The sequence below is a fragment of the Cannabis sativa genome, chromosome 4 (assembly GCF_029168945.1).
Source record: "Cannabis sativa cultivar Pink pepper isolate KNU-18-1 chromosome 4, ASM2916894v1, whole genome shotgun sequence".
Classification (NCBI taxonomy): Eukaryota; Viridiplantae; Streptophyta; class Magnoliopsida; order Rosales; family Cannabaceae; genus Cannabis; species Cannabis sativa.
In genome coordinates this window covers 13,065,010-13,085,039 of record NC_083604.1, presented here as the reverse complement: position 1 = coordinate 13,085,039, position 20,030 = coordinate 13,065,010, and the positions used below count along the sequence as shown (strand labels likewise).

Sequence of the window (20,030 nt, the reverse complement as noted above, 5' to 3'; positions counted from 1 at the left end):
AACCAAAAACTTAACCTTAAAAAACACTCAAGTATCCAAGATTATTTCTATTAGAGAATATTTTGGAATGAAGCACATGGGATCAAAACCTTCAAAATGAGGATCGTCGTACGTCTGATAAACATAAATAGTTATAACCACCAATCAATTCCAAAAGAGTTGAAACGTTCTATAATCAAATGGAAACTAAGCAAAGAATCCAACCTCACAAGTAGTCAGTCTAAATCAAAATTTTCAAGAACCAGTAAATGCTATTTTTATTCAGTTATCCCTTCTGGAAACCCTTCTTCGGGGTGGAGCTGCTGCATCGTCCTTCTCCTTCTCGTCTTCCTTCTCTTCACCACTTCCTTGATTGTTTGAGGACTCTGGGGCCACCGTGGTTGCTTCAGCATTATTGATCACCTAACAAAATCAACAAACATTTGTAATTGTCACCTAACATACCACAGCACCCAACAAACAAACAGTCATTACAAAACAAATTAAACTATCATACCGGTCGCTTCTTGCCACCGAAAACAATTCTGAACAACACAGTCAGGATTACAATCACGACTGAAACAAGGATGCCAATTGTAATGTTGGGCTGTTTTTCTCCCTTTTCAATGAGTTCCTACATCACAAATACAATATGTCAGCATTTTAAAACACCATGAAAGCTCGATTAAGAAGAGAATCATCACAAGTTCCATAATACTGCCACTCACAATGATCTTGGGATTGTAAGCACTCAAGAAAGGCAGATCAGCTATCTTGTACAGAAGGTCAAATATTTTCTTCTGCAATAGTTTATTCACATTAGATAATACTACGGTCCGGAAGCATAAACTACATGCACACATATAAATATAAAAACAAAGGAAAGAGCATATATAAATGTATTACCTTGAAGTCAGAGAGACCGTCTGAAGAACCAGCAGCTGCTTCCTCGGCCATCTCCTTTTCTTTCTCGACGTCAAACTTTGGCTTCCAAGCAGTTTGCCTGTATGATTCTGCTACCTTCTCATCAGCAGCAATTAGGATATTGTCAAACAAAATACCATCCTGCATTGTCCAGATCTCAATACCAATTGCAGCAATAGGCTCAAAATCAGGTTTCTCAATCTCAAAATAATCAGGATTTGGAATATCTTGAGGCTTCCAAATGCCCTTGTAATTTGGGTTATCAATCAGAGGTGCATGCCACTTTCCTTTATAAGCAGGGTTCTTCTTCATTGGCTTCTTCCATTCACCACAACCTGGAGCTGTCTCACACTTGGGGTTATCTATCTTTGGTGCCTCAAATTCACCATCCTCTTCATCATCCCAATCTTCTGGCTTTGTTGCTTCAGGATCATCGACTTCCTCTGGCTCATCATCCAACCACCCTTCAGGTTTCACAGCCTCCTCATCTTCAATTTCCATTGGTGCATCCTCGTCCCAATCATCTGGCTTCACAGCATCTGCATCTGGAATCTTTGCTCGCTCATCCCAGTCCTCTGGCTTCTTATCATTTGGGTCAGGAATTGTCTTTGCAGGAATCAAAGCGGGCTCAAAATCATCAGACGAAAGGAAGTTTGCTTTCTTCTTCTCCTCACCATCTACTAGAATCCTAACTTCATTGTCAGGAGTCAATATTGCAGTGTATACGTGAGTGAGTTTGTCAGACGGAACAGATGGAGGGCTCTTTAGATGGTGCTCAACGTACTCCCCATTCTTTGGGTTCTTGTGCTTGAGAATGAAGTGAACCTTATTAGTGGAGCCACATTTGTCGGGCCCAAACATTATTGCATATGGAGAATCATTGTCAAATTCCTTTGCTTTCCACCCAGCATCCTGAGGTCGGAGATACTTCAAGTATGCACCACCACACTCGAGACCATTTTGAAGTCGAACCTCAAATTGCAAGACAATTGTTTTGTCCTTGAGATTCAAAACATCATCTAGCTCTTTCACAATGGCATACTTCCTAGCTTTCTCGCTAACCAAAAGCCCATGATCATCATGTCCCTCACTCTTTGAGAGCTTCCACACACCTATTTAAGAAAATGACAGTTTTGCATTAAATCAATGTATGCAAGATTTGTGGATAAGAAATCTCCACTCTAATCTAGGTAACATTGCAAAAATTTATAATAAATAAATCAAATGTTATAAATCACTACAAATTTTACAACAAATAACTCAAGCTATCAAGCAATACTAGATGACTTGTTTAAAGCATTGTCAAACATGTCACGAAAGTACAATATGACCAAAATAATCACATAGAAAATTTGATTTCCCAAGTCCCTAAGAGAAAAATAAGTTAAAGCAATATTCCAGTGGAGTTGCACCATTAGAGTGCTCGGAGGAATGCTTTGGAACTATAAATTACTACATGAGTGGATGGAACAATGGGAAAATGATTATTACATGGGCAGAAAAGTGAGGCGAGTGATAATATCATGGTTGAATGAAATTTGAAATAACATAGAGGAAGCACAACGAGGAGTCATTTAAAAGAAAAGAAAGTGAATTTAAACAGATACAAGTGCCTGTGTAAGAATGTTAAAATATGTTTTTTCAGCAATGCAAATAATAAACAGAATTATAGGCTAAGCATAGATTCACTTTTGTAATTTGCATTTTTGAACCCATAAACATATCGGCTGTACTTTTTAAAAATTGTTAGCAAATCTTTAAAAAAGATGGAAAAAATACATTAAGAAAATAGAGAAACAAGAATCAAACTTACATACATACATAAATACAAATCTAGAGATTCTATACAGCTTTGTTCCATTTATTTTTTCTCTAAATATAATTCTTTTCCTTCATTACTTTTTATTTACGTGTGTATATTCATATCTATCCAAATATATACACAGTTTGTAATAAGCTTCTTAAAATTTATTCTTTTGTGATTTCTTGAACAGTGATTTTAGCAATCATGTATCTAGATTTTAACCTTTAAAGAAATTAAAAAAAAATTAAAAAAAATTGGTACTAGTACTAAATCTAAGCAAGACCGAAAAAAATGAGCAAAGGAAATTAACAAACATATAATAGAAGTTACACGACAGAGAAATGTTAGATATACAATTGGCATGTAAATTTGTTTATAATATATTTATTCAGTCTACCGTTGTATTCATCCTTCTCAGAAACAATCCAACGCCCCTCGAAAGAGTCCTCAAAGGATTCGTAAAAGATCTGCGAAAGAAGTAAGTTCTGAGTATTCATTTCTATGAAATTTCAATTTTCGAAAGACACATCAAAGAGAAATAGGTTACCGCATCAGAAGAAAAGCAGATCTGAAAGGCAAAGCAAGCAAGCAGAGCGATTATCATCGTCTTCCCTTGGATCGCCATTGCCAAAAGCCTAAACACAAGGAAATGAATTATCAGATCAGATGAACAAAAACAATAAAACGATTCAAAGCAATGGATAGATCTATCTCACCTCTCTCTCTCTCTCTCTCTCTCTCTCTCTTTCTCTGAGTCTCCAAGTCTCCAGTCTCTGCTCCCTTTTAACGTTTTTTTGTTATTTCTTTCTTATTATTCTCTCCGGACCCTCAACTTCTTACAATTGCATTTCGTACCCAAAAAAAAATTAATTTAATAATTAAATTAGTCTGTATCTGTAGTGGTTGATTACTCTTGGTCTTCACGCCTAAAATAAGAGTTGAACAAAATGGGCCGGGAATGGGCCGTATGAAAACAGAGTTGGGCTAGGCCCATAGTGAATAGAAAAGTCGAAGTCTCTTCTTCCTTGCATCTTCTTCATCCTTTCCATCGATCGATCGAAGACTGTTCTTCTGCAAATGAAAAATGGCGAAATGGTGGAAAATCGCGGCAGCGGTGGGTGTGTTGGCGATCTTAAGAGAATTGAGTAAGAAATACGGGTGGGAGAAGGAAGCGGGAGTGAGGTTGCTGAAGGAATGGTCGGAGCAACTAGGGATTTGGGCAATCCCACTCTACGTTCTCGTCCACACCCTCACAATCGCTCTCTGTTTGCCATACGCAATCTTCTTCGAGGCCGCCGCTTCTATCCTTTTCGGATTCTTCCCGGCCGTTCTCTTTGTCTTCGCGGCCAAGCTGCTCGGGGCTTCTCTTTCCTTTTGGATCGGCAGGTACGTAATAGGTACTATTAATACACTACTGATGAGAATGAGAGAAATATTGTTTCAATGAAATGGTTTTGTTTGTGCAGATTAGTGTTGAGGAATTCGAGCTCAGCAATGGAGTGGGTGCAGAGGAACAAATACTTCCATGTGCTATCGAGAGGAGTGGAACGAGATGGGTGGAAATTTGTGGTGCTTGCGCGATTCTCACCGATGCCGTCTTACATTATAAACTATGCAATGGCAGCCACCAATGTATCTTTCTTTGTTGATTTTTTGCTGCCTACTGTGATTGGATGTGTTCCTATGATTTTGCAGAACACATCCATTGGCAGCCTCGCCGGTGCAGCCGTTGCCTCCTCCAACAAAGCTAGTTCCATTTGGTCTTACGTTTTCCCTCTTCTAGGAATTCTCTCAAGCCTTCTCATCTCCTTGAGAATCAAAAGCTACACCACTCATCTTTCTCAACCTCAGTCTCAAGATGAAAACTCCCAAAAAGGTCAATAACTTATGCTAATTGTTATTGTTATTGTTGTTGGGGGTGTTCTTACAGATTTTCTAATCATGGTTACAATAACATAAAGATATTTTCTTTAATTCATGGTCACCAACTCCATTTGAAAGGTTTAACTTCATCCATAGAGTAATCGTTTATATCTTTTTTATGTTAGAAGCTTTGGTTCCCACAACATTAGCTATTGTTATTTCAGATTTGTTTCTTTTTGTGGTAACATTATAAGTAAACATAAAGATATTCATATTCTCCTCAAGGTTTCATATTCCTTGGCATATGCCTGCCTAGTATAATCGTTTATTGTTTATTTGATGTTAGTTAGTATGTGGAGTTTCGGATTGGAATGAAATTGACTGATTGAATTCAATTTTTATTTTTGGTTCTTCAGTAAAGTGTGTGTAGATTACTAGATTTAATGCATTATTACAATGTTGGTGAGGATATATGTAGAAAAATAAATGCAAACCAACTAATGTCGACACTATCATGATTGATGACGAGAGTAACCAAAACTACATGTGCTGTGATCAGAGGCTTTAACTTGAAGTATTTGATAATTCGTTTTCGTATGTCTAGAACATTGGGGAGGCTTACACCGGCACTAAACGGGTCGGGCAGCTTTGCCCTGCATTAAATGGGTGATTGAGCAGGGTAAGGCAACCCGCCCATTAACAAGTAGAATTTACACCAAAATGATAAGTGTTTATTCTATATGGCATATTTTTGAGAGATAAAGTGGAGAATATCTCTTGTTTTTGTTTTTTGTATCCATTAATCAAAAATATTTTCATATTATGTTTTATTAAAATATACCTACTTTTATGAGTGGTTGCATAATATACCCTCACTCGCTATTTAAGTCTAGCATATAATTAAATAATTTACACTAACTTAATGGGTCTAATGGGGATATCATCTACAAAAGTGAGTTTATCTTAAAGAATATGAAGATGAAGGTAAAAATTAAAACAAATAAAGTAAAATGGATATATAATGTAATTTTTTATATTTTTTAATGCATTTGGGTTGTGGATTTTGATTTTATTTTTATATATATTTTTATGGACTTTTTTATACTATATTCTTGTAAAACTTTATTTTAAATACTACATTTTAACGTTTTATTAAATTTATAATTATTTCTTTTAAAAAAAAACAATTAGACTCGTGTTTTTCTCGTCTCTCTACCCCTCGTCTTCTTCCTCAAGCCATCACCTCCATAACTACTAGGACCTAAACATGTTGTCGGTCATCTCCCTTCGTCAGTCTCCAGGACCTCCCATGCGTTCCAGAGATGGAAGTAGAAAGTTTGTGGCGACTCGAACCAAATCACATTTGAGGCATCTCTAGCGATTTTGGAGAGAATCCTGAACCAAGTTTTCTTGGTACTAGTCGTTCGATTGTTTGGATCTCGCTATTCTTTCGATTTTAATGATGAGAGGAGGAGCATCGGTGGATCTTGTGGTCGTACCTCTCTTAATAAAAGAATGAACTCTGATCGGCCAAGGTTGCTGCTACAGTTAATTCTATTGCATCTAATGCAATTTGTGACCATATAGCATCTTCAGATTCCGAAAGTGTTTTTTTCAATTGTACAACTCCTCTGTATTCAATCTCATTGTACAAAATGTTATTGTCTACTTCTAAAAGAAATTGTCCTGTTGATTATGCAAATGCGCATGCTGTGTGTGAATGCAGTCAAATTAATAACAAGTAGGCTAATTATTGTGTTATTATCATGATAACACTAGTTTAAGATTATATTTTTACAAATTGATGGCATCTTTGATTCTAAATATGTTATATATTTATAGTTGATTTTCATGTATGTTGGATTAAACCTCCACTTACACTGATATTAAGACTAAATACAACTTGATACAAAGGACAGAAAAGGAAATACATGCAAAATCCCTAAGTTGACCTTCGGTCTCTAATAACCCTAACAGAAATTAGTTAGAGTGGATTTGGTTAAATCCACACCTAACTACTTTCTGTAACTACCTAACTAATACATTTAGAAGCAAAATCAAAAACCCTAGATCTATATATACCTCAAGCAACAACCAGATCTGGGTGGTTGAGTGAGTTCTTCAAGATCCAGGGTGAGAAGACTTGAAGAAGGAAGAATCCAAGCTCGTACATGCACAGAAACACACAGAGAGTTAGATCTAGAGAGAGAGAGGGATTAAACACTAAATACATGTATTAAAAAGAGATTACCAGTCTGAAATTCTTACCTGTGACTTGGAATCTTCATTGTTGTATGTTTGAAACCTCTTGATAGTGGAATCGAGCTCTCAAATTCGAGGAGCAGCTCAAACGGAGACGTAGCCAATTCGTTGGTGAACTTCAGAAAAATTTGGTGTTTTCTAAACCTAATCTTTCTGTTTTTGTGTGTGTGGATGTGTTTAGATCAGATCATTCTAGATCTGATCTCTGATTTGTGTTTAATCTGAGTTTTCTGGGTTGATTGAAACCTAGCTTCGAGTTTCTCAGAGAGAAACTCTCTGCTAGGGTTTCGAGGTATTCAGAGAGTGAGGGAGTGAATGAGAAGGTTCTCGATTCCTTCCTTAGTTTTGTTCAAAGACAAAACGAGGTCGTTTTGGGGGGTAACTTTGAAAAGTCAAAGTGAACAGGGAAAGGTCGAAATTGACCTTAAATACTGATTGGTTTGTTTTGTTGGTGTAGGGACAAGATAGTAAATTTATATCTTAAATTTCCTACAATGGTATCAGAGCTTGGTTAAAGCTGGAAAAGATCAACATTCAAACTCATCAGGAAGGAGGAAAACTCAAGCAAGAAATCAAGAAACACAAACAAGAAATTCAAGAACTCAACCAGATCAACTTGAAATCTTTAACAAAGGATTTCTGGGACACATTATAATTATCTTTACAATTAAATTGCCTATTAACACTTATCTTTATTTTACATTATTTAGATTCATTAACTATGAGCAATTTAAAGGTTGACATTGACAAGTTTGATGACTCTGGTGATTACAGGATTTGGAGAAGGAAAATTAAGTCACTATTGGCTCAACAGAAACTGTTGAGAGTGTTTAATGATCCTATAGAATGGCCAGAAGGGACTACCAAGATTCAACAAGAAGAATACTTGGAAACTGCAACTGGAATCATGATATTCAATTTATCAGATGCTATAATCAGATTAATAGACAAGGAGGAAACCCCTGCCCAGATTTGGAAGAAACTGGAAGAACAGTTTCAACAGAAATCCCTAACCAACAAGATTTTCTTGAAGGAAAGGATTTTTGGGTTTAAAATGAGTTCATCCAAATCTCTTGATCAAAATTTGGATGAATTCTTAAGGATGCACATTGAACTTGCAAATTCTGGGGAAAATGAGGCACTAAGTGATGAAAACCAGGCCATAATTATCCTAAATTCACTACCTGAATCCTACAGAGAAGTTAAGACTGCTATTAAGTATGGAAGGACATCTATAACCCTAGAGGAGGTGATCTCTGCTCTCAAATCTAAAGACTTAGAAATGAGAACAGAGAAAGGTGGACATTCAAATGGTGAAGTCAACCTGAGTAGGGGCAGACCAGGTCCAAGAAAACCTTGGAATAACAGAGGCATAAGTCAAGGCAGAAATTCAAACAAACAGGGAGGATTTTAAAGAGGCAGATCAAGTTCTAACCCTAGAAACTCTGATGAAACTAATGGTTGTTACAACTGTGGTAAACCTGGGCATTTCAAAAGAGATTGTTATTTCTTGAAAAGAAATAACAAACAAAAACCACATGGACAGGGAGATTCTAAATACTCTAACTCTAAACCTAAATCTGATATGCATGATGCTAATATTACTGATGGTTATGAAAGTGGTGAAGTGTACCAAGTTGGACCATCCATCAAAGATGAATGGATCCTTGACTCTGGTTGCACTTTTCACATGACTAATAATAAAACTTTCATGTTTGATTTCAGGAAATCAAATGGGGGCAGAGCTATACTTGGAAACAATCAGACTTGTGATATACAAGGCTCTGGATCTATCAGTTTTAAAATGCATGATGGAATGGTCAGAACTCTAAGTGAAGTTAGATATGTTCCTAACCTAGCCAGGAATCTAATTTCACTAAGTGTTCTAGATGACCAAGGCATTGTTAGCAAGATTGAATCTGGCCAAATGAAAATAAGTAAAGGGGCTCTAACTATCATGAAAGGACACAAAGATGGAGGCTTATACTACTTAAAAGGACAACCAGTTGTACCTTGTAATTATACTGCTCACAGCAACAATGATGACTCAAATGCAATGCTATGGCACAAGAGGCTAGGACACATAAGTGAGAAAGGACTGCAACTAATGAGTGAACAGAACCTACTAGGTAAAGACAAGGTATGCAAACTTGATTTTTGTGAGTGTTGTGTGCTTGGAAAACATCATAGACTGAAATTTTCCACTGGCACACACAACACTAAGAAAATACTAGAGTATGTTCACTCTGATCTGTGGGGACCAGAGAAAACAAGTACTCATGGAGGCTGTGTTTATTTTCTATCTATTGTTGATGATTTTTCAAGAAAAGTCTGGATTTTTCTTTTAAAACATAAAAATGAGGCTTTTACAAAATTTACATAAAGGGAGAACACTTGTTGAAAACTTAACAAATGAAAAACTTAAAACTCTAAGGACTGACAATGGATTGGAATTTTGTAATGATGAGTTTAACAATTACTGTAAAGAACATGGCATACAGAGACACAGGACAGTTAGAATAACACCCCAACAGAATGGAGTTGCAGAGAGAATGAACAGAACCATTCTCAACAAAGTGAGATGCTTGCTGTTACAATCTGGGTTGTCACAAGGTTTCTGGGGAGAAGCAGCTTTAACAGCTGTTTATTTAATCAACAGAAGTCCATCCAGTGCAAATGGATTCAAGACTCCTGAAGAAAAATGGTCTGGTAAACCTCCTAATCTTTCTAACCTTAGAGTATTTGGTTGTGCAGCATATGCACACCAAAGTGTTGGGAAATTAGAACCTAGGGCTATGAAATGTGTTTTTCTGGGATATCCAGAAGGAGTTAAGGGATATAGACTTTGGGTTTGGGAACAAAGAGGATTTAAAACTATCAATAGCAGGGATGTAATATTTAAGGAAGATATTTTTCCATGTTTGTCTATTTCTTCTAACCCTAGTGCAGGTACAAAAGACACAGAAAATGCAGGTAACACTGCAAATGAAGGAACTGGCTCTATTCAGGTGGAACAAACAGTGAACTCACTTGAACAGAACCAGGGAGATCAGGTTCAGGTGGAACCTGGAAACCAGGTTCAGGTGGAACCTGATGAGGACAACACTGACATTATTGATGAAGGCACTCAAGAGGACTTGGGGGATTATCAATTGGTCAGGGACAGGGGCAGAAGGGTACCAAAACCTAATCCTAAGTATAGCTTTAATATATGGGATGAAGACATTGCATATGCCTTTATGAGTGAGTTGGAAATGGTCAATAATGAACCTCAATCATATGAAGAGGCCATTAAAGGACCAAATTCCAGGAAATGGAAAGGTGCAATGGATGAAGAGATGTAATCTCTTAAGAAAAACAGAACCTGGATTGTGGTGCCTAAACCTAAAGATAAGCGCATAGTTGATTGCAAATGGCTATTCAAGGAGAAAGAGGGTAGAACTAAGGATGAACCTATAAGGTATAAGGCCAGATTAGTGGCCAAGGGATTTACACAGAAAGAAGGCATAGATTTTAATGAAGTATTTGCACCAGTTGCAAAATACAAGACTATAAGGATAATGCTAAGTCTAGCTACTCAATACAACCTGGAAATAGACCAAATGGATGTTACTACTGCTTTCCTACATGGTGAACTAGAGGAGGAGATCTACATGAGACAACCTAAAGGATATATTGAAAAAGGGAAGGAAAACTATGTATGCAAGCTAGTTAAGTCACTGTATGGGTTAAAACAGTCTCCTAGGCAATGGAATAAAAGGTTTGATGGATTTATGCTAAAACTGGGGTTTTCTAGGAGTTACTATGTGTTGGAAATTATTTTACCAGGATCTAGATTTACTAACAAGTATGTTGGATTAACAACCTAATATGAATTCTAAAACAATGAAAATAAACACATATAAAGTTAGAAAACCTTACAGTGGGTGCAGCGGAATAATATGACTCCTTCCGTTCAGATCTCTAGCCCTTGATTCCTTTCTGTAGCAGAGCATCACCAAGATCTGAACCTGGATCTTCTTTTCTCCTTCTTTGATGCAGAAATTCCATAGTCTTCCATACTATGATTGAGATACCACTTGATGTGTGTGGGCACTACTCATTCACTCAAAGTTTCGAAATTTAGAGAGAAGAAAAGAGAGAGAGGCGTGTGAGGCTTTTTCTGAGAGAAACAAAGTGATCAAAGATGTGTGTCTTAGTTTCCTCAAGCCAACACTTTTTATTTATAGAAAACCCTCTAGGTTTAGGTTAGAATTGCATGGCATTAAAATAATGGAAACTACAAATGGAATTTCCTATGCAAGTGCCGGGCATACAAAGGGTATTGGGCCTCACTTTGCAACTTTCCCATTTTGTTATTTTCCATTCCCATTTTCTCAAAAATGCCAATTTTCCAATTTCACCTTTTAAATGTCGATTCTAATTATTTAATAACTTGGAAATAATTATCAAATAATATTGCCATTAATATATTTATTAATTTAGACATATAAAATATCTTAATTAATAAATAAACCTAAAATCTCTTTTCTTTACAATTTCGCCCTTGCTTAGTGAAAATTCATAAAGTAGACATAGTCTAACTTTTAGAATTTTAATTGATTAATTAAAATCAATTAACTGAGTCTCACAAGCAGTATGGCCTCAACTAGTATGGGGACCATGGGTCTATATAACCGAGCTTCCAATAAGTCGAACCGAATTTACCAAGTAAATTCCCTAACTTATTAATTCCTCATTGAATCCACACTTAGAACTTGGAATTGCACTCTCAGTCATATAGAAACGCTCTATATGTTCCACGATATAGACACGTCATTAGTTATCCATTGTTATAACCCTAATGTGATCAATGATCCTCTATATAGATGATTTACATTGTACAGGATTAAATTACCGTAACACCCTGCAATGTATTTTATCCTTAAAACACTTAACCCTGTATAAATGATATTTCACCTAAGTGAAATGAGATCTCCACCATTTATCTTCGTTTGGTTAAGCTCGAAGGAAATCATCCTTTACTTCTATTTGCCAAATAGAAGCTATAGATTCCATATTTATGTTAGCGCTCCCCCACTCAATTGCATTACCGTGTTCCCAAAATGTACGTATCACCCTGATACAAAACTAGGCTTAACTAACAAATCAAAGAACACGAGTAACACTCTTGAAATTGAGCCTAACCATATCAGGATTTCGATCATGTGATCTAGGATCAACAGGTGATATTGAATTGAATAGATATTACGGTAAGTTTCAAAATCTAATTCAAAGTTCAATATCGGTCCATTCCAATGCATACTCCATGCATCCGATACTGGTAAACTTTGCCAATGTCCTGGAAAGGACATAACACTTTTCCAAGGTGTAAGAATACCTATCGCTGATTATACCATGTCAGTCTAAATCCAGTGTTCTGACAAATCAGGGAATCTACTTTTGAACATATAATAAAGATTATATTCCACTGTGCTGACGACACTATAATCTTTAACCAACTCATATGTTCTGGACTTAAAAAGAATTCATACATTATATACATATAATCATGAAATAAATCATGTGAACCATGCAACATAAAATGTTATTTCTGATCTTTATTAATAAGTAAATCTGATTATATGAAATGAGTTTTATTTAGGGCATAAAACCCAACACTATGACCATTGTTTGTACTACAAAGGAACTGATATTAATAAAGTAATATATCTACTTCTGTATGTAGATGATATGCTTATAATCAATAAGGAAAGAGCAAGATTAAACACAATGAAGGGCCTACTCAAGACTGAGTTTGAAATGAAAGACCTAGGTAAAGCTACTAAGATTTTGGGAATCTCTATTAAGAGAAACAGAGCAGAAGGAACACTTAGCCTAACTCAGGAAGACTACATACACAAGATAATTGAGAAATTCTCAATGAAGGGATCTAAAATTGCTAGCCAACCTATAACTACACAGTTTACACTATCTAAGAAGCAATGTCCTGAGAGCAAAGCTGAGAAGGAGGAAATGAGTAAAATTCCCTATGCTAATGCTATTGGATCTGTTATGTACCTAATGGTAAGCACTAGACCTGATCTTGCTTATGCTATTAGTGTGCTTAGCAGATTCATGACAAATCCTGGTAAGACACACTGGCTTGCTATGAAATGGTTACTAAGGTACCTAATTGGAACAACTAAACTAGGACTCAAGTACAAAAAGCAACAAGGAAGCACAGCAATAGAATGCTTCAGTGATGCAGACTATGCTGGGGACAGGGATAGCAGGAAATCTACATCAGCCTACATACTACTACTAGGGGGGAATTGTGTAAGTTGGAAAGTCCAATTACAACCTGTTGTGGCATTATCCACAACTGAATCAGAGTACATTGCAACTACATAAGCTATTAAAGAAAGCATATGGGTTAAAGGAGTCCTAGAAGAGCTAAAATTACTAGACTCAAAACCAGTATTTTACTCTGATAGCCAGAGTTGTGTACACCTATGCAGAAACCCTATGTTCCATGACAGAACCAAACACATAGAGATAAAGTATCACTTCATCAGAGACAAAGTGACACAAGGACTTATAAACATTGACAAGGTGCCTACAGAAGAAAACCCTGCAGACATGGGGACTAAGGTGATCACCCTATCTAAGTTTAAACATTGTTTAAACTTAATAGGGTTGGATCAAGGATAATGTGATCCTTTGGATCACAGAGCTATGACCCTCAGATTTGACTCGACCACTACTATATCAGTTCAGTGAAGGTTTAGGTGGAAATTGTTGGATTAAACCTCCACTTACACTGATATTAAGACTAAATACAACTTGATACAAAGGACAGAAAAGGAAATACATGCAAAATCCCTAAGTTGACCTTCGGTCTCTAATAACCCTAACAGAAATTAGTTAGAGTGGATTTGGTTAAATCCACACCTAACTACTTTCTGTAACTACCTAACTAATACATTCAGAAGCAAAATCAAAAACCCTAGATCTATATATACCTCAAGCAACAACCAGATCTGTGTGGTTGAGTGAGTTCTTCAAGATCCAGGGTGAGAAGACTTGAAGAAGGAAGAATCCAAGCTCGTACATGCACAGAAACACACAGAGAGTTAGATCTAGAGAGAGAGAGGGATTAAACACTAAATACATGTATTAAAAAGAGATTACCAGTCTGAAATTGTTACCTGTGACTTGGAATCTTCATTGTTGTATGTTTGAAACCTCTTGATAGTGGAATCGAGCTCTCAAATTCGAGGAGCAGCTCAAACGGAGACGTAGCCAATTCGTTGGTGAACTTCGGAAAAATTTGGTGTTTTCTAAACCTAATCTTTCTGTTTTTGTGTGTGTGGATGTGTTTAGATCAGATCATTCTAGATCTGATCTCTGATTTGTGTTTAATCTGAGTTTTCTGGGTTGATTGAAATCTAGCTTCGAGTTTCTTAGAGAGAAACTCTCTGCTAGGGTTTCGGGGTATTCAGAGAGTGACGGAGTGAATGAGAAGGTTCTCGATTCCTTCCTTAGTTTTGTTCAAAGACAAAACAAGGTCGTTTTGGGGGGTAACTTTGAAAAGTCAAAGTGAACAGGGAAAGGTCGAAATTGACCTTAAATACTGATTGGTTTGTTTTGTTGGTGTAGGGACAAGATAGTAAATTTCTATCTTAAATTTCCTACAATGTATACTAGTGAAGAACTTCTTCGGTATTGCTAATCAACTAGGAAATAAAAGTCGGGTGTTGCATGGTCTTAAAAAATTCTAAACTATATACATTAATAAAAAAAGTTTACGTTTTTAACGAATGTTAAATTTGTATAAGAAAAACTACTTAATTATTAAACAAATAAAAACTTTATTTACAATTTATATATAAAAAACTATAATATTTTTTAAATGTAAAAATTTTACAAAATTAGATCATAAAAAAAAATAATAATAATAATAAAAATGCATTGAAAAAAAAAATATGATTCATCTTATCATTCTTAGTCTTAAATATATTGATTTTTTTTTTAACAATTAGCAATTAATTTATTAAAATATCTTTTAAGAAAGGTTGTTGAGGTGTATTTTTTTTCTTAGAAATTGATAGTCACTATTTTTCAAAAAGAAATTAATAGTCACTAATAATATACACAATTTTTTATTTGAACTTTCAATATGTAATTATATTAAAATCAATTATTACTATACAATTTTTTAATTAATTAGTGTTTAAATAAATTAATTAATTAACATTATTCATAATCTATGATTAAAAATTAAAATTGCCACAAAATAGAGAGATTAGAGAAAGAAGAATATACTGCTACCTCTTTGATTATTATTATTATTATTATTATTATTATTATTATTTTGAGAATTATTATCATATTATATATTGTTGCATCTATTTTTAAATAATTATGATAAGTTAAATGATCATGTAACTTCACTTTTTACTTAAATAAAGTATTAATATTATTTTTTATCAAAAAAAAATTGTTATTATTTTAAGACAAATCAATTATTTACATATTATTTATAATGTGAAATTAAATATTAAAATTACCATAAATTATGAAAAATAAGATGTTAGAAAATAAAGTATCATATCACCTCTTTATATATTATTGATAACTCTATGTTAGAAATTAAATATTAGTTTTGTTCTTAAGTATTTTTAGTTTATTTTAGTGACTTTTATTTGGTATTATTTAGTTTTACATAAATATAAATTTTAGTGTTTATAGATTAATTTTAATTAATTTTGTAATATTTTATTAATTTAATTTAGTTTTTTATTTTATAAGTGTTAATTTCAATGTTGTGTATTTTTATGGACTTAATTATGATTTTCATTGGACTTTTGTACAAAAAAAAAATGAGAATTGGGCTCACTAAAAGAAATAAAAAAACAAAGAATGAATAAAAAAAATTGGGCCACCTGACATTGCAAGGGTATTACACTATTACTCATATGATATCTATTTTATATCAAATGTGTTTATATAATAAAATTCTTGGTTTATGAGAAACTATTGAGTGACTTTTTTAAGAAAATTAAAAAAAATAACAAATTATTAGATGTTGTCACGTAAAGGGTCAGGTAGTTAGTTAAACCTAAATATAATTAATCCACCTAAAGTGTTGCAATTAATAATAAATTTGTTCTGTTTATTTTTTTATTAAAAATTATTTTCAAATTTTGATATTTAGAATTAGTTTAATTTTAAATATTATTTTAAATTCAATTTGACTAGATGAGCATTTTCATTAATTCTGAAAATAATTTAGGACGAATAATAATCTTTTTTTTAATTACTATTACAAAGTATAATAGTAATTTTTGTTTTGATTTAAATCACTATTATACTTTCAAATTTCAATGATTATTACTACATTTAATATTATTAATTTTAAAATTATAATATTATAAAAAACTAAAAACTTAAATAAAATTAACATAGGTAACATCTATCTAGTATATTTATATACATATATATAGGAAAATTTACATAGATTACTAACTTTTTTCTATTTTCTTACAATTATACTGTGACACTCGGATATTAACTTTTTTACTTTTTTTTTCGGCAGTATACTGCCTTTTGTGTACACAATTTTTTTTTTTTTTTTGACTGATTGGGATGTGGGCTATCACAAAAGTGACAAGTTCTTTATTGTTTTTAATTTTAATGGATTTAAAAATTATTATTTATTATTTTTAATATTTAATAATTATTATATTATCTTTTGATTAAAATACTAATGGGACGTGTGCCACCCCCATGTCCCACTATTCATCTTCTTTTTCATCTTCATCTTCTAGTTTTTTAAATAAATCCAACCCCCCATGTTCTACTATTCATCTTCTTCTTCTAGTTTTTTTTTTTAGGCACTTATTGTGAAGTGGGTGGTTTCTATTTTATTTTTTTCAAATTTGTAGAGTTTTTTTATTTTTCATCTTAAACTTCCCTATACATTTCCCACTTTTTTTTTGTTGGAATTCTTCTATAAATATTGGTTTTCCTCTTTAACAATGGTTGTTAACCGATCTTCCTTCCCTGTTGCCAAAAAGTCCCCAAAACAACCCTAGAAAAATAAAACACGTACGAGCATCAATGGACAAGAAGAGTATGAAAGATAATCCTCCTAGCCATACTTCCCCAGTTCCTGCTAAAAGAAAACTAGGTTCTGGTACTTTGAAGAACACTAAATCAAAATACCCTCAATCTGTGTTGGAGAACTCCAACTCTGATTTTGAGTTTGAGCCAAAGTTCCAAAGTCTCCCAAATCTGATAAGGTTTTTTTCTATTGATCTTGTGTTGTTTTAGGGTTTTTTTCAAGTTGATTATGTTTCTAATTTCTCTTTTTTTTTTTTTTGCATGTTTTTTTTTTGTTAGTCCTATTTTATAGTTTTCTGTTTGTTTGACTTTGTGTCTTATTGTTGTTTTGGTTTTATTTTGTTAACTCTTAGGGAAAGGGTAAATACCAAGTGAAGATTGTTCAATCAACTGATCTGTTTGAAGACATAATTGGGAAAAAGGTTGTTGAGGTGTGTCATTTCATTATTTTAGTTTTAATGTTTTTTTATGCTTGTGTTTTGATGTTCTTTATTATTATTATTAGTATTTGTTTTAGTTTTGTTTTAGCAGTGTTTTCTTATATTTTTTTATAGGATTGGGAATCGAAGTACACCCGATCGGAATACTACCATTCCAGAGTTTTTTTATGCTTGTTTTTATGTTTTTTTTTTTTTTAGTGGTGTTTTCTTATGTTTTTTTATAGGATTAAAAATCTAAGTATACCCGATCGGAATACTACCATTCCAGAGTTATAAACTCTGATTATTACTTTGTTATTGAAGATATTAAAAAAAAAAAATTACTGAAACCCAATTAAATATGTTTTCAAAAACTGTATTGGAAGTTGTTTTTGATTGCGTAGTAGCTGTAAACTTTCTTCAGTGTTTCCTTGTCTTTGTATGCCTGACCTTTTTCAACTTCTGGGTGGTGTTTGTCTGTTATTAGCTTCGCGTTGTTGATGTCGATTTCTGGATCTAGTTTTTTACAGTTGATTTCAAGTTTTTCTACCATTTTTTTAGCAACCGGATTCGCATAGTCAACTATGTCGAATTTGTCGTTTTTAAATTCTCTTGTTTTTGACTCTCCTCCTTCTTTTAATTGGTGTTCCAATGTGTATGATTCTGTTGTTGCTGTGTTGTTTTCAAGTATTGTTGTGTTGTTTTCGAGCATTGTCACCTTCTCTTGAAATTATTATGTTCTTTTTCCCATTGTCCATTGCTCTTTATGAGAACTGGTATAGATTCCATAACCTGTCATTTTTCACAATATTTCATTTATGTGGCCTTTTTTTTCATATTAAAACAGCAGTAAAATAACACTACAAAACAATGCACACAAATTATTTTCTGGTGTTTTTTTTATTGTTGGGCTTATCCCTATAATTAGCAATAAATTTCTGTTACTAAGATAAAAATAACTTTAAAACAATCTTGATTTTATATTGTTCATTATTAATCGTTTCTTAGGAACGATATATGTGAATATTTTTTTTTTAAAATGCCATGTATAATTAAACAAATTTAGATTATATTGTTTTAAGTTTTTTTAATGTTCAGATCTAAATTTTGGTGTGTTTTTTCTAGTTTTTTAAAATTTAAAATAATGTGGGTTTAGGTGTGTTTATCTCTGTTGTTTCTTTCTGCTGTAAATATTGTTGTTCGTTCTTGATTTGTTGTTGATTTAGTAAATTTTTCTCTTTGCTAGATTTTATGGTTTTTTCCTGGTGTTTCTATGATTCCGGTGTTGATTTGTCCGTCCCCAACCACGAAGGAGAGGTGTCGTATATGTTTTGTTACTGTTTACAGTATAAAAGTAAATATATTGGGCCTGGGCAGTATAAAAGAAATAAAAACGGACTTAGACAGTGAAAATGTAAAGTTTGCCGTGTCCCAGTATTTTTGAAAACATTTGATAAAAAAATAGTATTTTTGTAAGTTTCCCTATATATATCATCAATAGGCTTTTTTTTTTTTATATAAAATATCACCAATAGGCTTGAATTGGAAAAAGAAGAGAGGAGATGCGTGAAATAACAAGAAGCAAAAGAAGAGGCTGCTACTCCTGCCGCCTATAGCAAGCAAAAAAAAAAAAAAGAAAGAAAGAAGGAAAATGAAGAAAAACAAAAGAAAAAAGAGAGTTTATGTGAGAAGATTGACAAAAATTAAGAGGAAGAAAAAGGAGATTTTTACAAAGAAAACTTGGAGTATTGTAACAACTCCAATATGGGGTTTTTTTTTCATCTTTCTTTTATTTGGAACTTTGTAATTTTTGCACTATTTATTATGAGTTAATTTCCTCTTTGCTAGTATTATTTTGTTGGCTAAAAATTGTGATTTGGTATTTTGTTGTTATGTTTAGTGAATTGATATTGTTCATTCAAGAGTGTTTATTGTGCAAATTGCTTACTTTTGCTTGATCATGACTAGTAAGTAATAACTAATCTTGATTTTGGAAAAAATAAGATTAGTAGAATTGCTTAAATGATGCATGAATATTACTTTGGAAAAATGTGATTTGTAAATGGCATAGGAATATGTTATTTACCTTGTATGCCTTGAAAGAATTGTGCTTAAATTAGTATTCTTAAAATTAATTGGGCATAGAAATATGTTCATTAATTAGAGAATAAAATCATAAATACTTTGGAAAAAAGATTATGATATTTTAAATTCCTAGTTGTCATTATCAATTTTCAATAATACTCATTTACACTATTATATCAACTTTGTAATTTTAGGCCAATTTAATAATTCTAGCTTGTTTTCTTCTCATAATTTGTGTTTGTTAATTTTTAAATATTCTCATCACTTTATTTTATTTTGTTGAAACCAATTTGTGAGTAATTAGTTTTATAAATTAATTTCTAATTTTCAATCCATGTGGAGACGATACTCGATTTATCACTTTATTACTTGTTGACGATTGTGTACACTTGCGTAAGTAATTTTCACAACAATTATCATTATTTTTTCAATTTTGAAAGTATTTTTTGTTTTTAACAATCCTTTTGAAGATAAATTATTATTGTTTAATTAATTTTTTCAATGCTAAAGATGGGTATCATTATCACATAATCAATTAAAAAATATCAGAAAACTTCTTTTATTACAAATATAGAACTCTTATCATT

At 33.1% G+C, this 20,030-nt stretch overlaps 2 protein-coding genes across 3 annotated transcripts; one reads left to right on the top strand and one right to left on the bottom strand.

Moving 5' to 3' along the window:
* Positions 1 to 32: 32 nt before the first annotated feature.
* LOC115712378 (calnexin homolog) lies at positions 33 to 3,622 on the bottom strand. Of its 2 annotated transcripts, XM_030640646.2 has the most exons (7): positions 3,424 to 3,622; positions 3,255 to 3,342; positions 3,105 to 3,174; positions 886 to 2,015; positions 708 to 779; positions 497 to 613; positions 33 to 402 (listed from the first exon to the last, which is right to left on the bottom strand). In XM_030640646.2, exons 2-7 carry the CDS (start codon positions 3,330 to 3,332, stop codon positions 262 to 264), a joined length of 1,608 nt encoding a protein of 535 aa, XP_030496506.1. In that variant the 5' UTR covers positions 3,333 to 3,342; positions 3,424 to 3,622; the 3' UTR covers positions 33 to 261. The 2 variants fall into 2 exon arrangements, with proteins under 2 accessions (XP_030496506.1, XP_060969277.1); XM_061113294.1 differs by having other exon boundaries at positions 33 to 613; positions 3,255 to 3,344; positions 3,421 to 3,439.
* A 123-nt stretch (positions 3,623 to 3,745) lies between these two features.
* LOC115712380 (uncharacterized) lies at positions 3,746 to 4,854 on the top strand. The gene is made up of 2 exons (XM_030640652.2): positions 3,746 to 4,093; positions 4,174 to 4,854. Exons 1-2 carry the CDS (start codon positions 3,792 to 3,794, stop codon positions 4,589 to 4,591), a joined length of 720 nt encoding a protein of 239 aa, XP_030496512.2. The 5' UTR covers positions 3,746 to 3,791; the 3' UTR covers positions 4,592 to 4,854.
* The last annotated feature ends 15,176 nt before the right edge of the window (positions 4,855 to 20,030 follow it).

What these genes read in the sequence shown, in the direction of transcription:
- LOC115712378 (XM_030640646.2), bottom strand. Translation starts at nt 3,332, where the DNA reads ATGGCGATCCAAGGGAAGACGATGATAATCGCTCTGCTTGCTTGCTTT. An exon ending in ACGGTCTCTCTGACTTCAAG is followed by an intron (nt 780 to 885) that starts GTAATACATTTA and finishes AAACTATTGCAG; the next exon opens with AAGAAAATATTTGACCTTCT. An exon ending in TCGGTGGCAAGAAGCGACCG is followed by an intron (nt 403 to 496) that starts GTATGATAGTTT and finishes TGATTTTGTTAG; the next exon opens with GTGATCAATAATGCTGAAGC.
- LOC115712380 (XM_030640652.2), top strand. Translation starts at nt 3,792, where the DNA reads ATGGCGAAATGGTGGAAAATCGCGGCAGCGGTGGGTGTGTTGGCGATC. An exon ending in CTTTCCTTTTGGATCGGCAG is followed by an intron (nt 4,094 to 4,173) that starts GTACGTAATAGG and finishes TTGTTTGTGCAG; the next exon opens with ATTAGTGTTGAGGAATTCGA.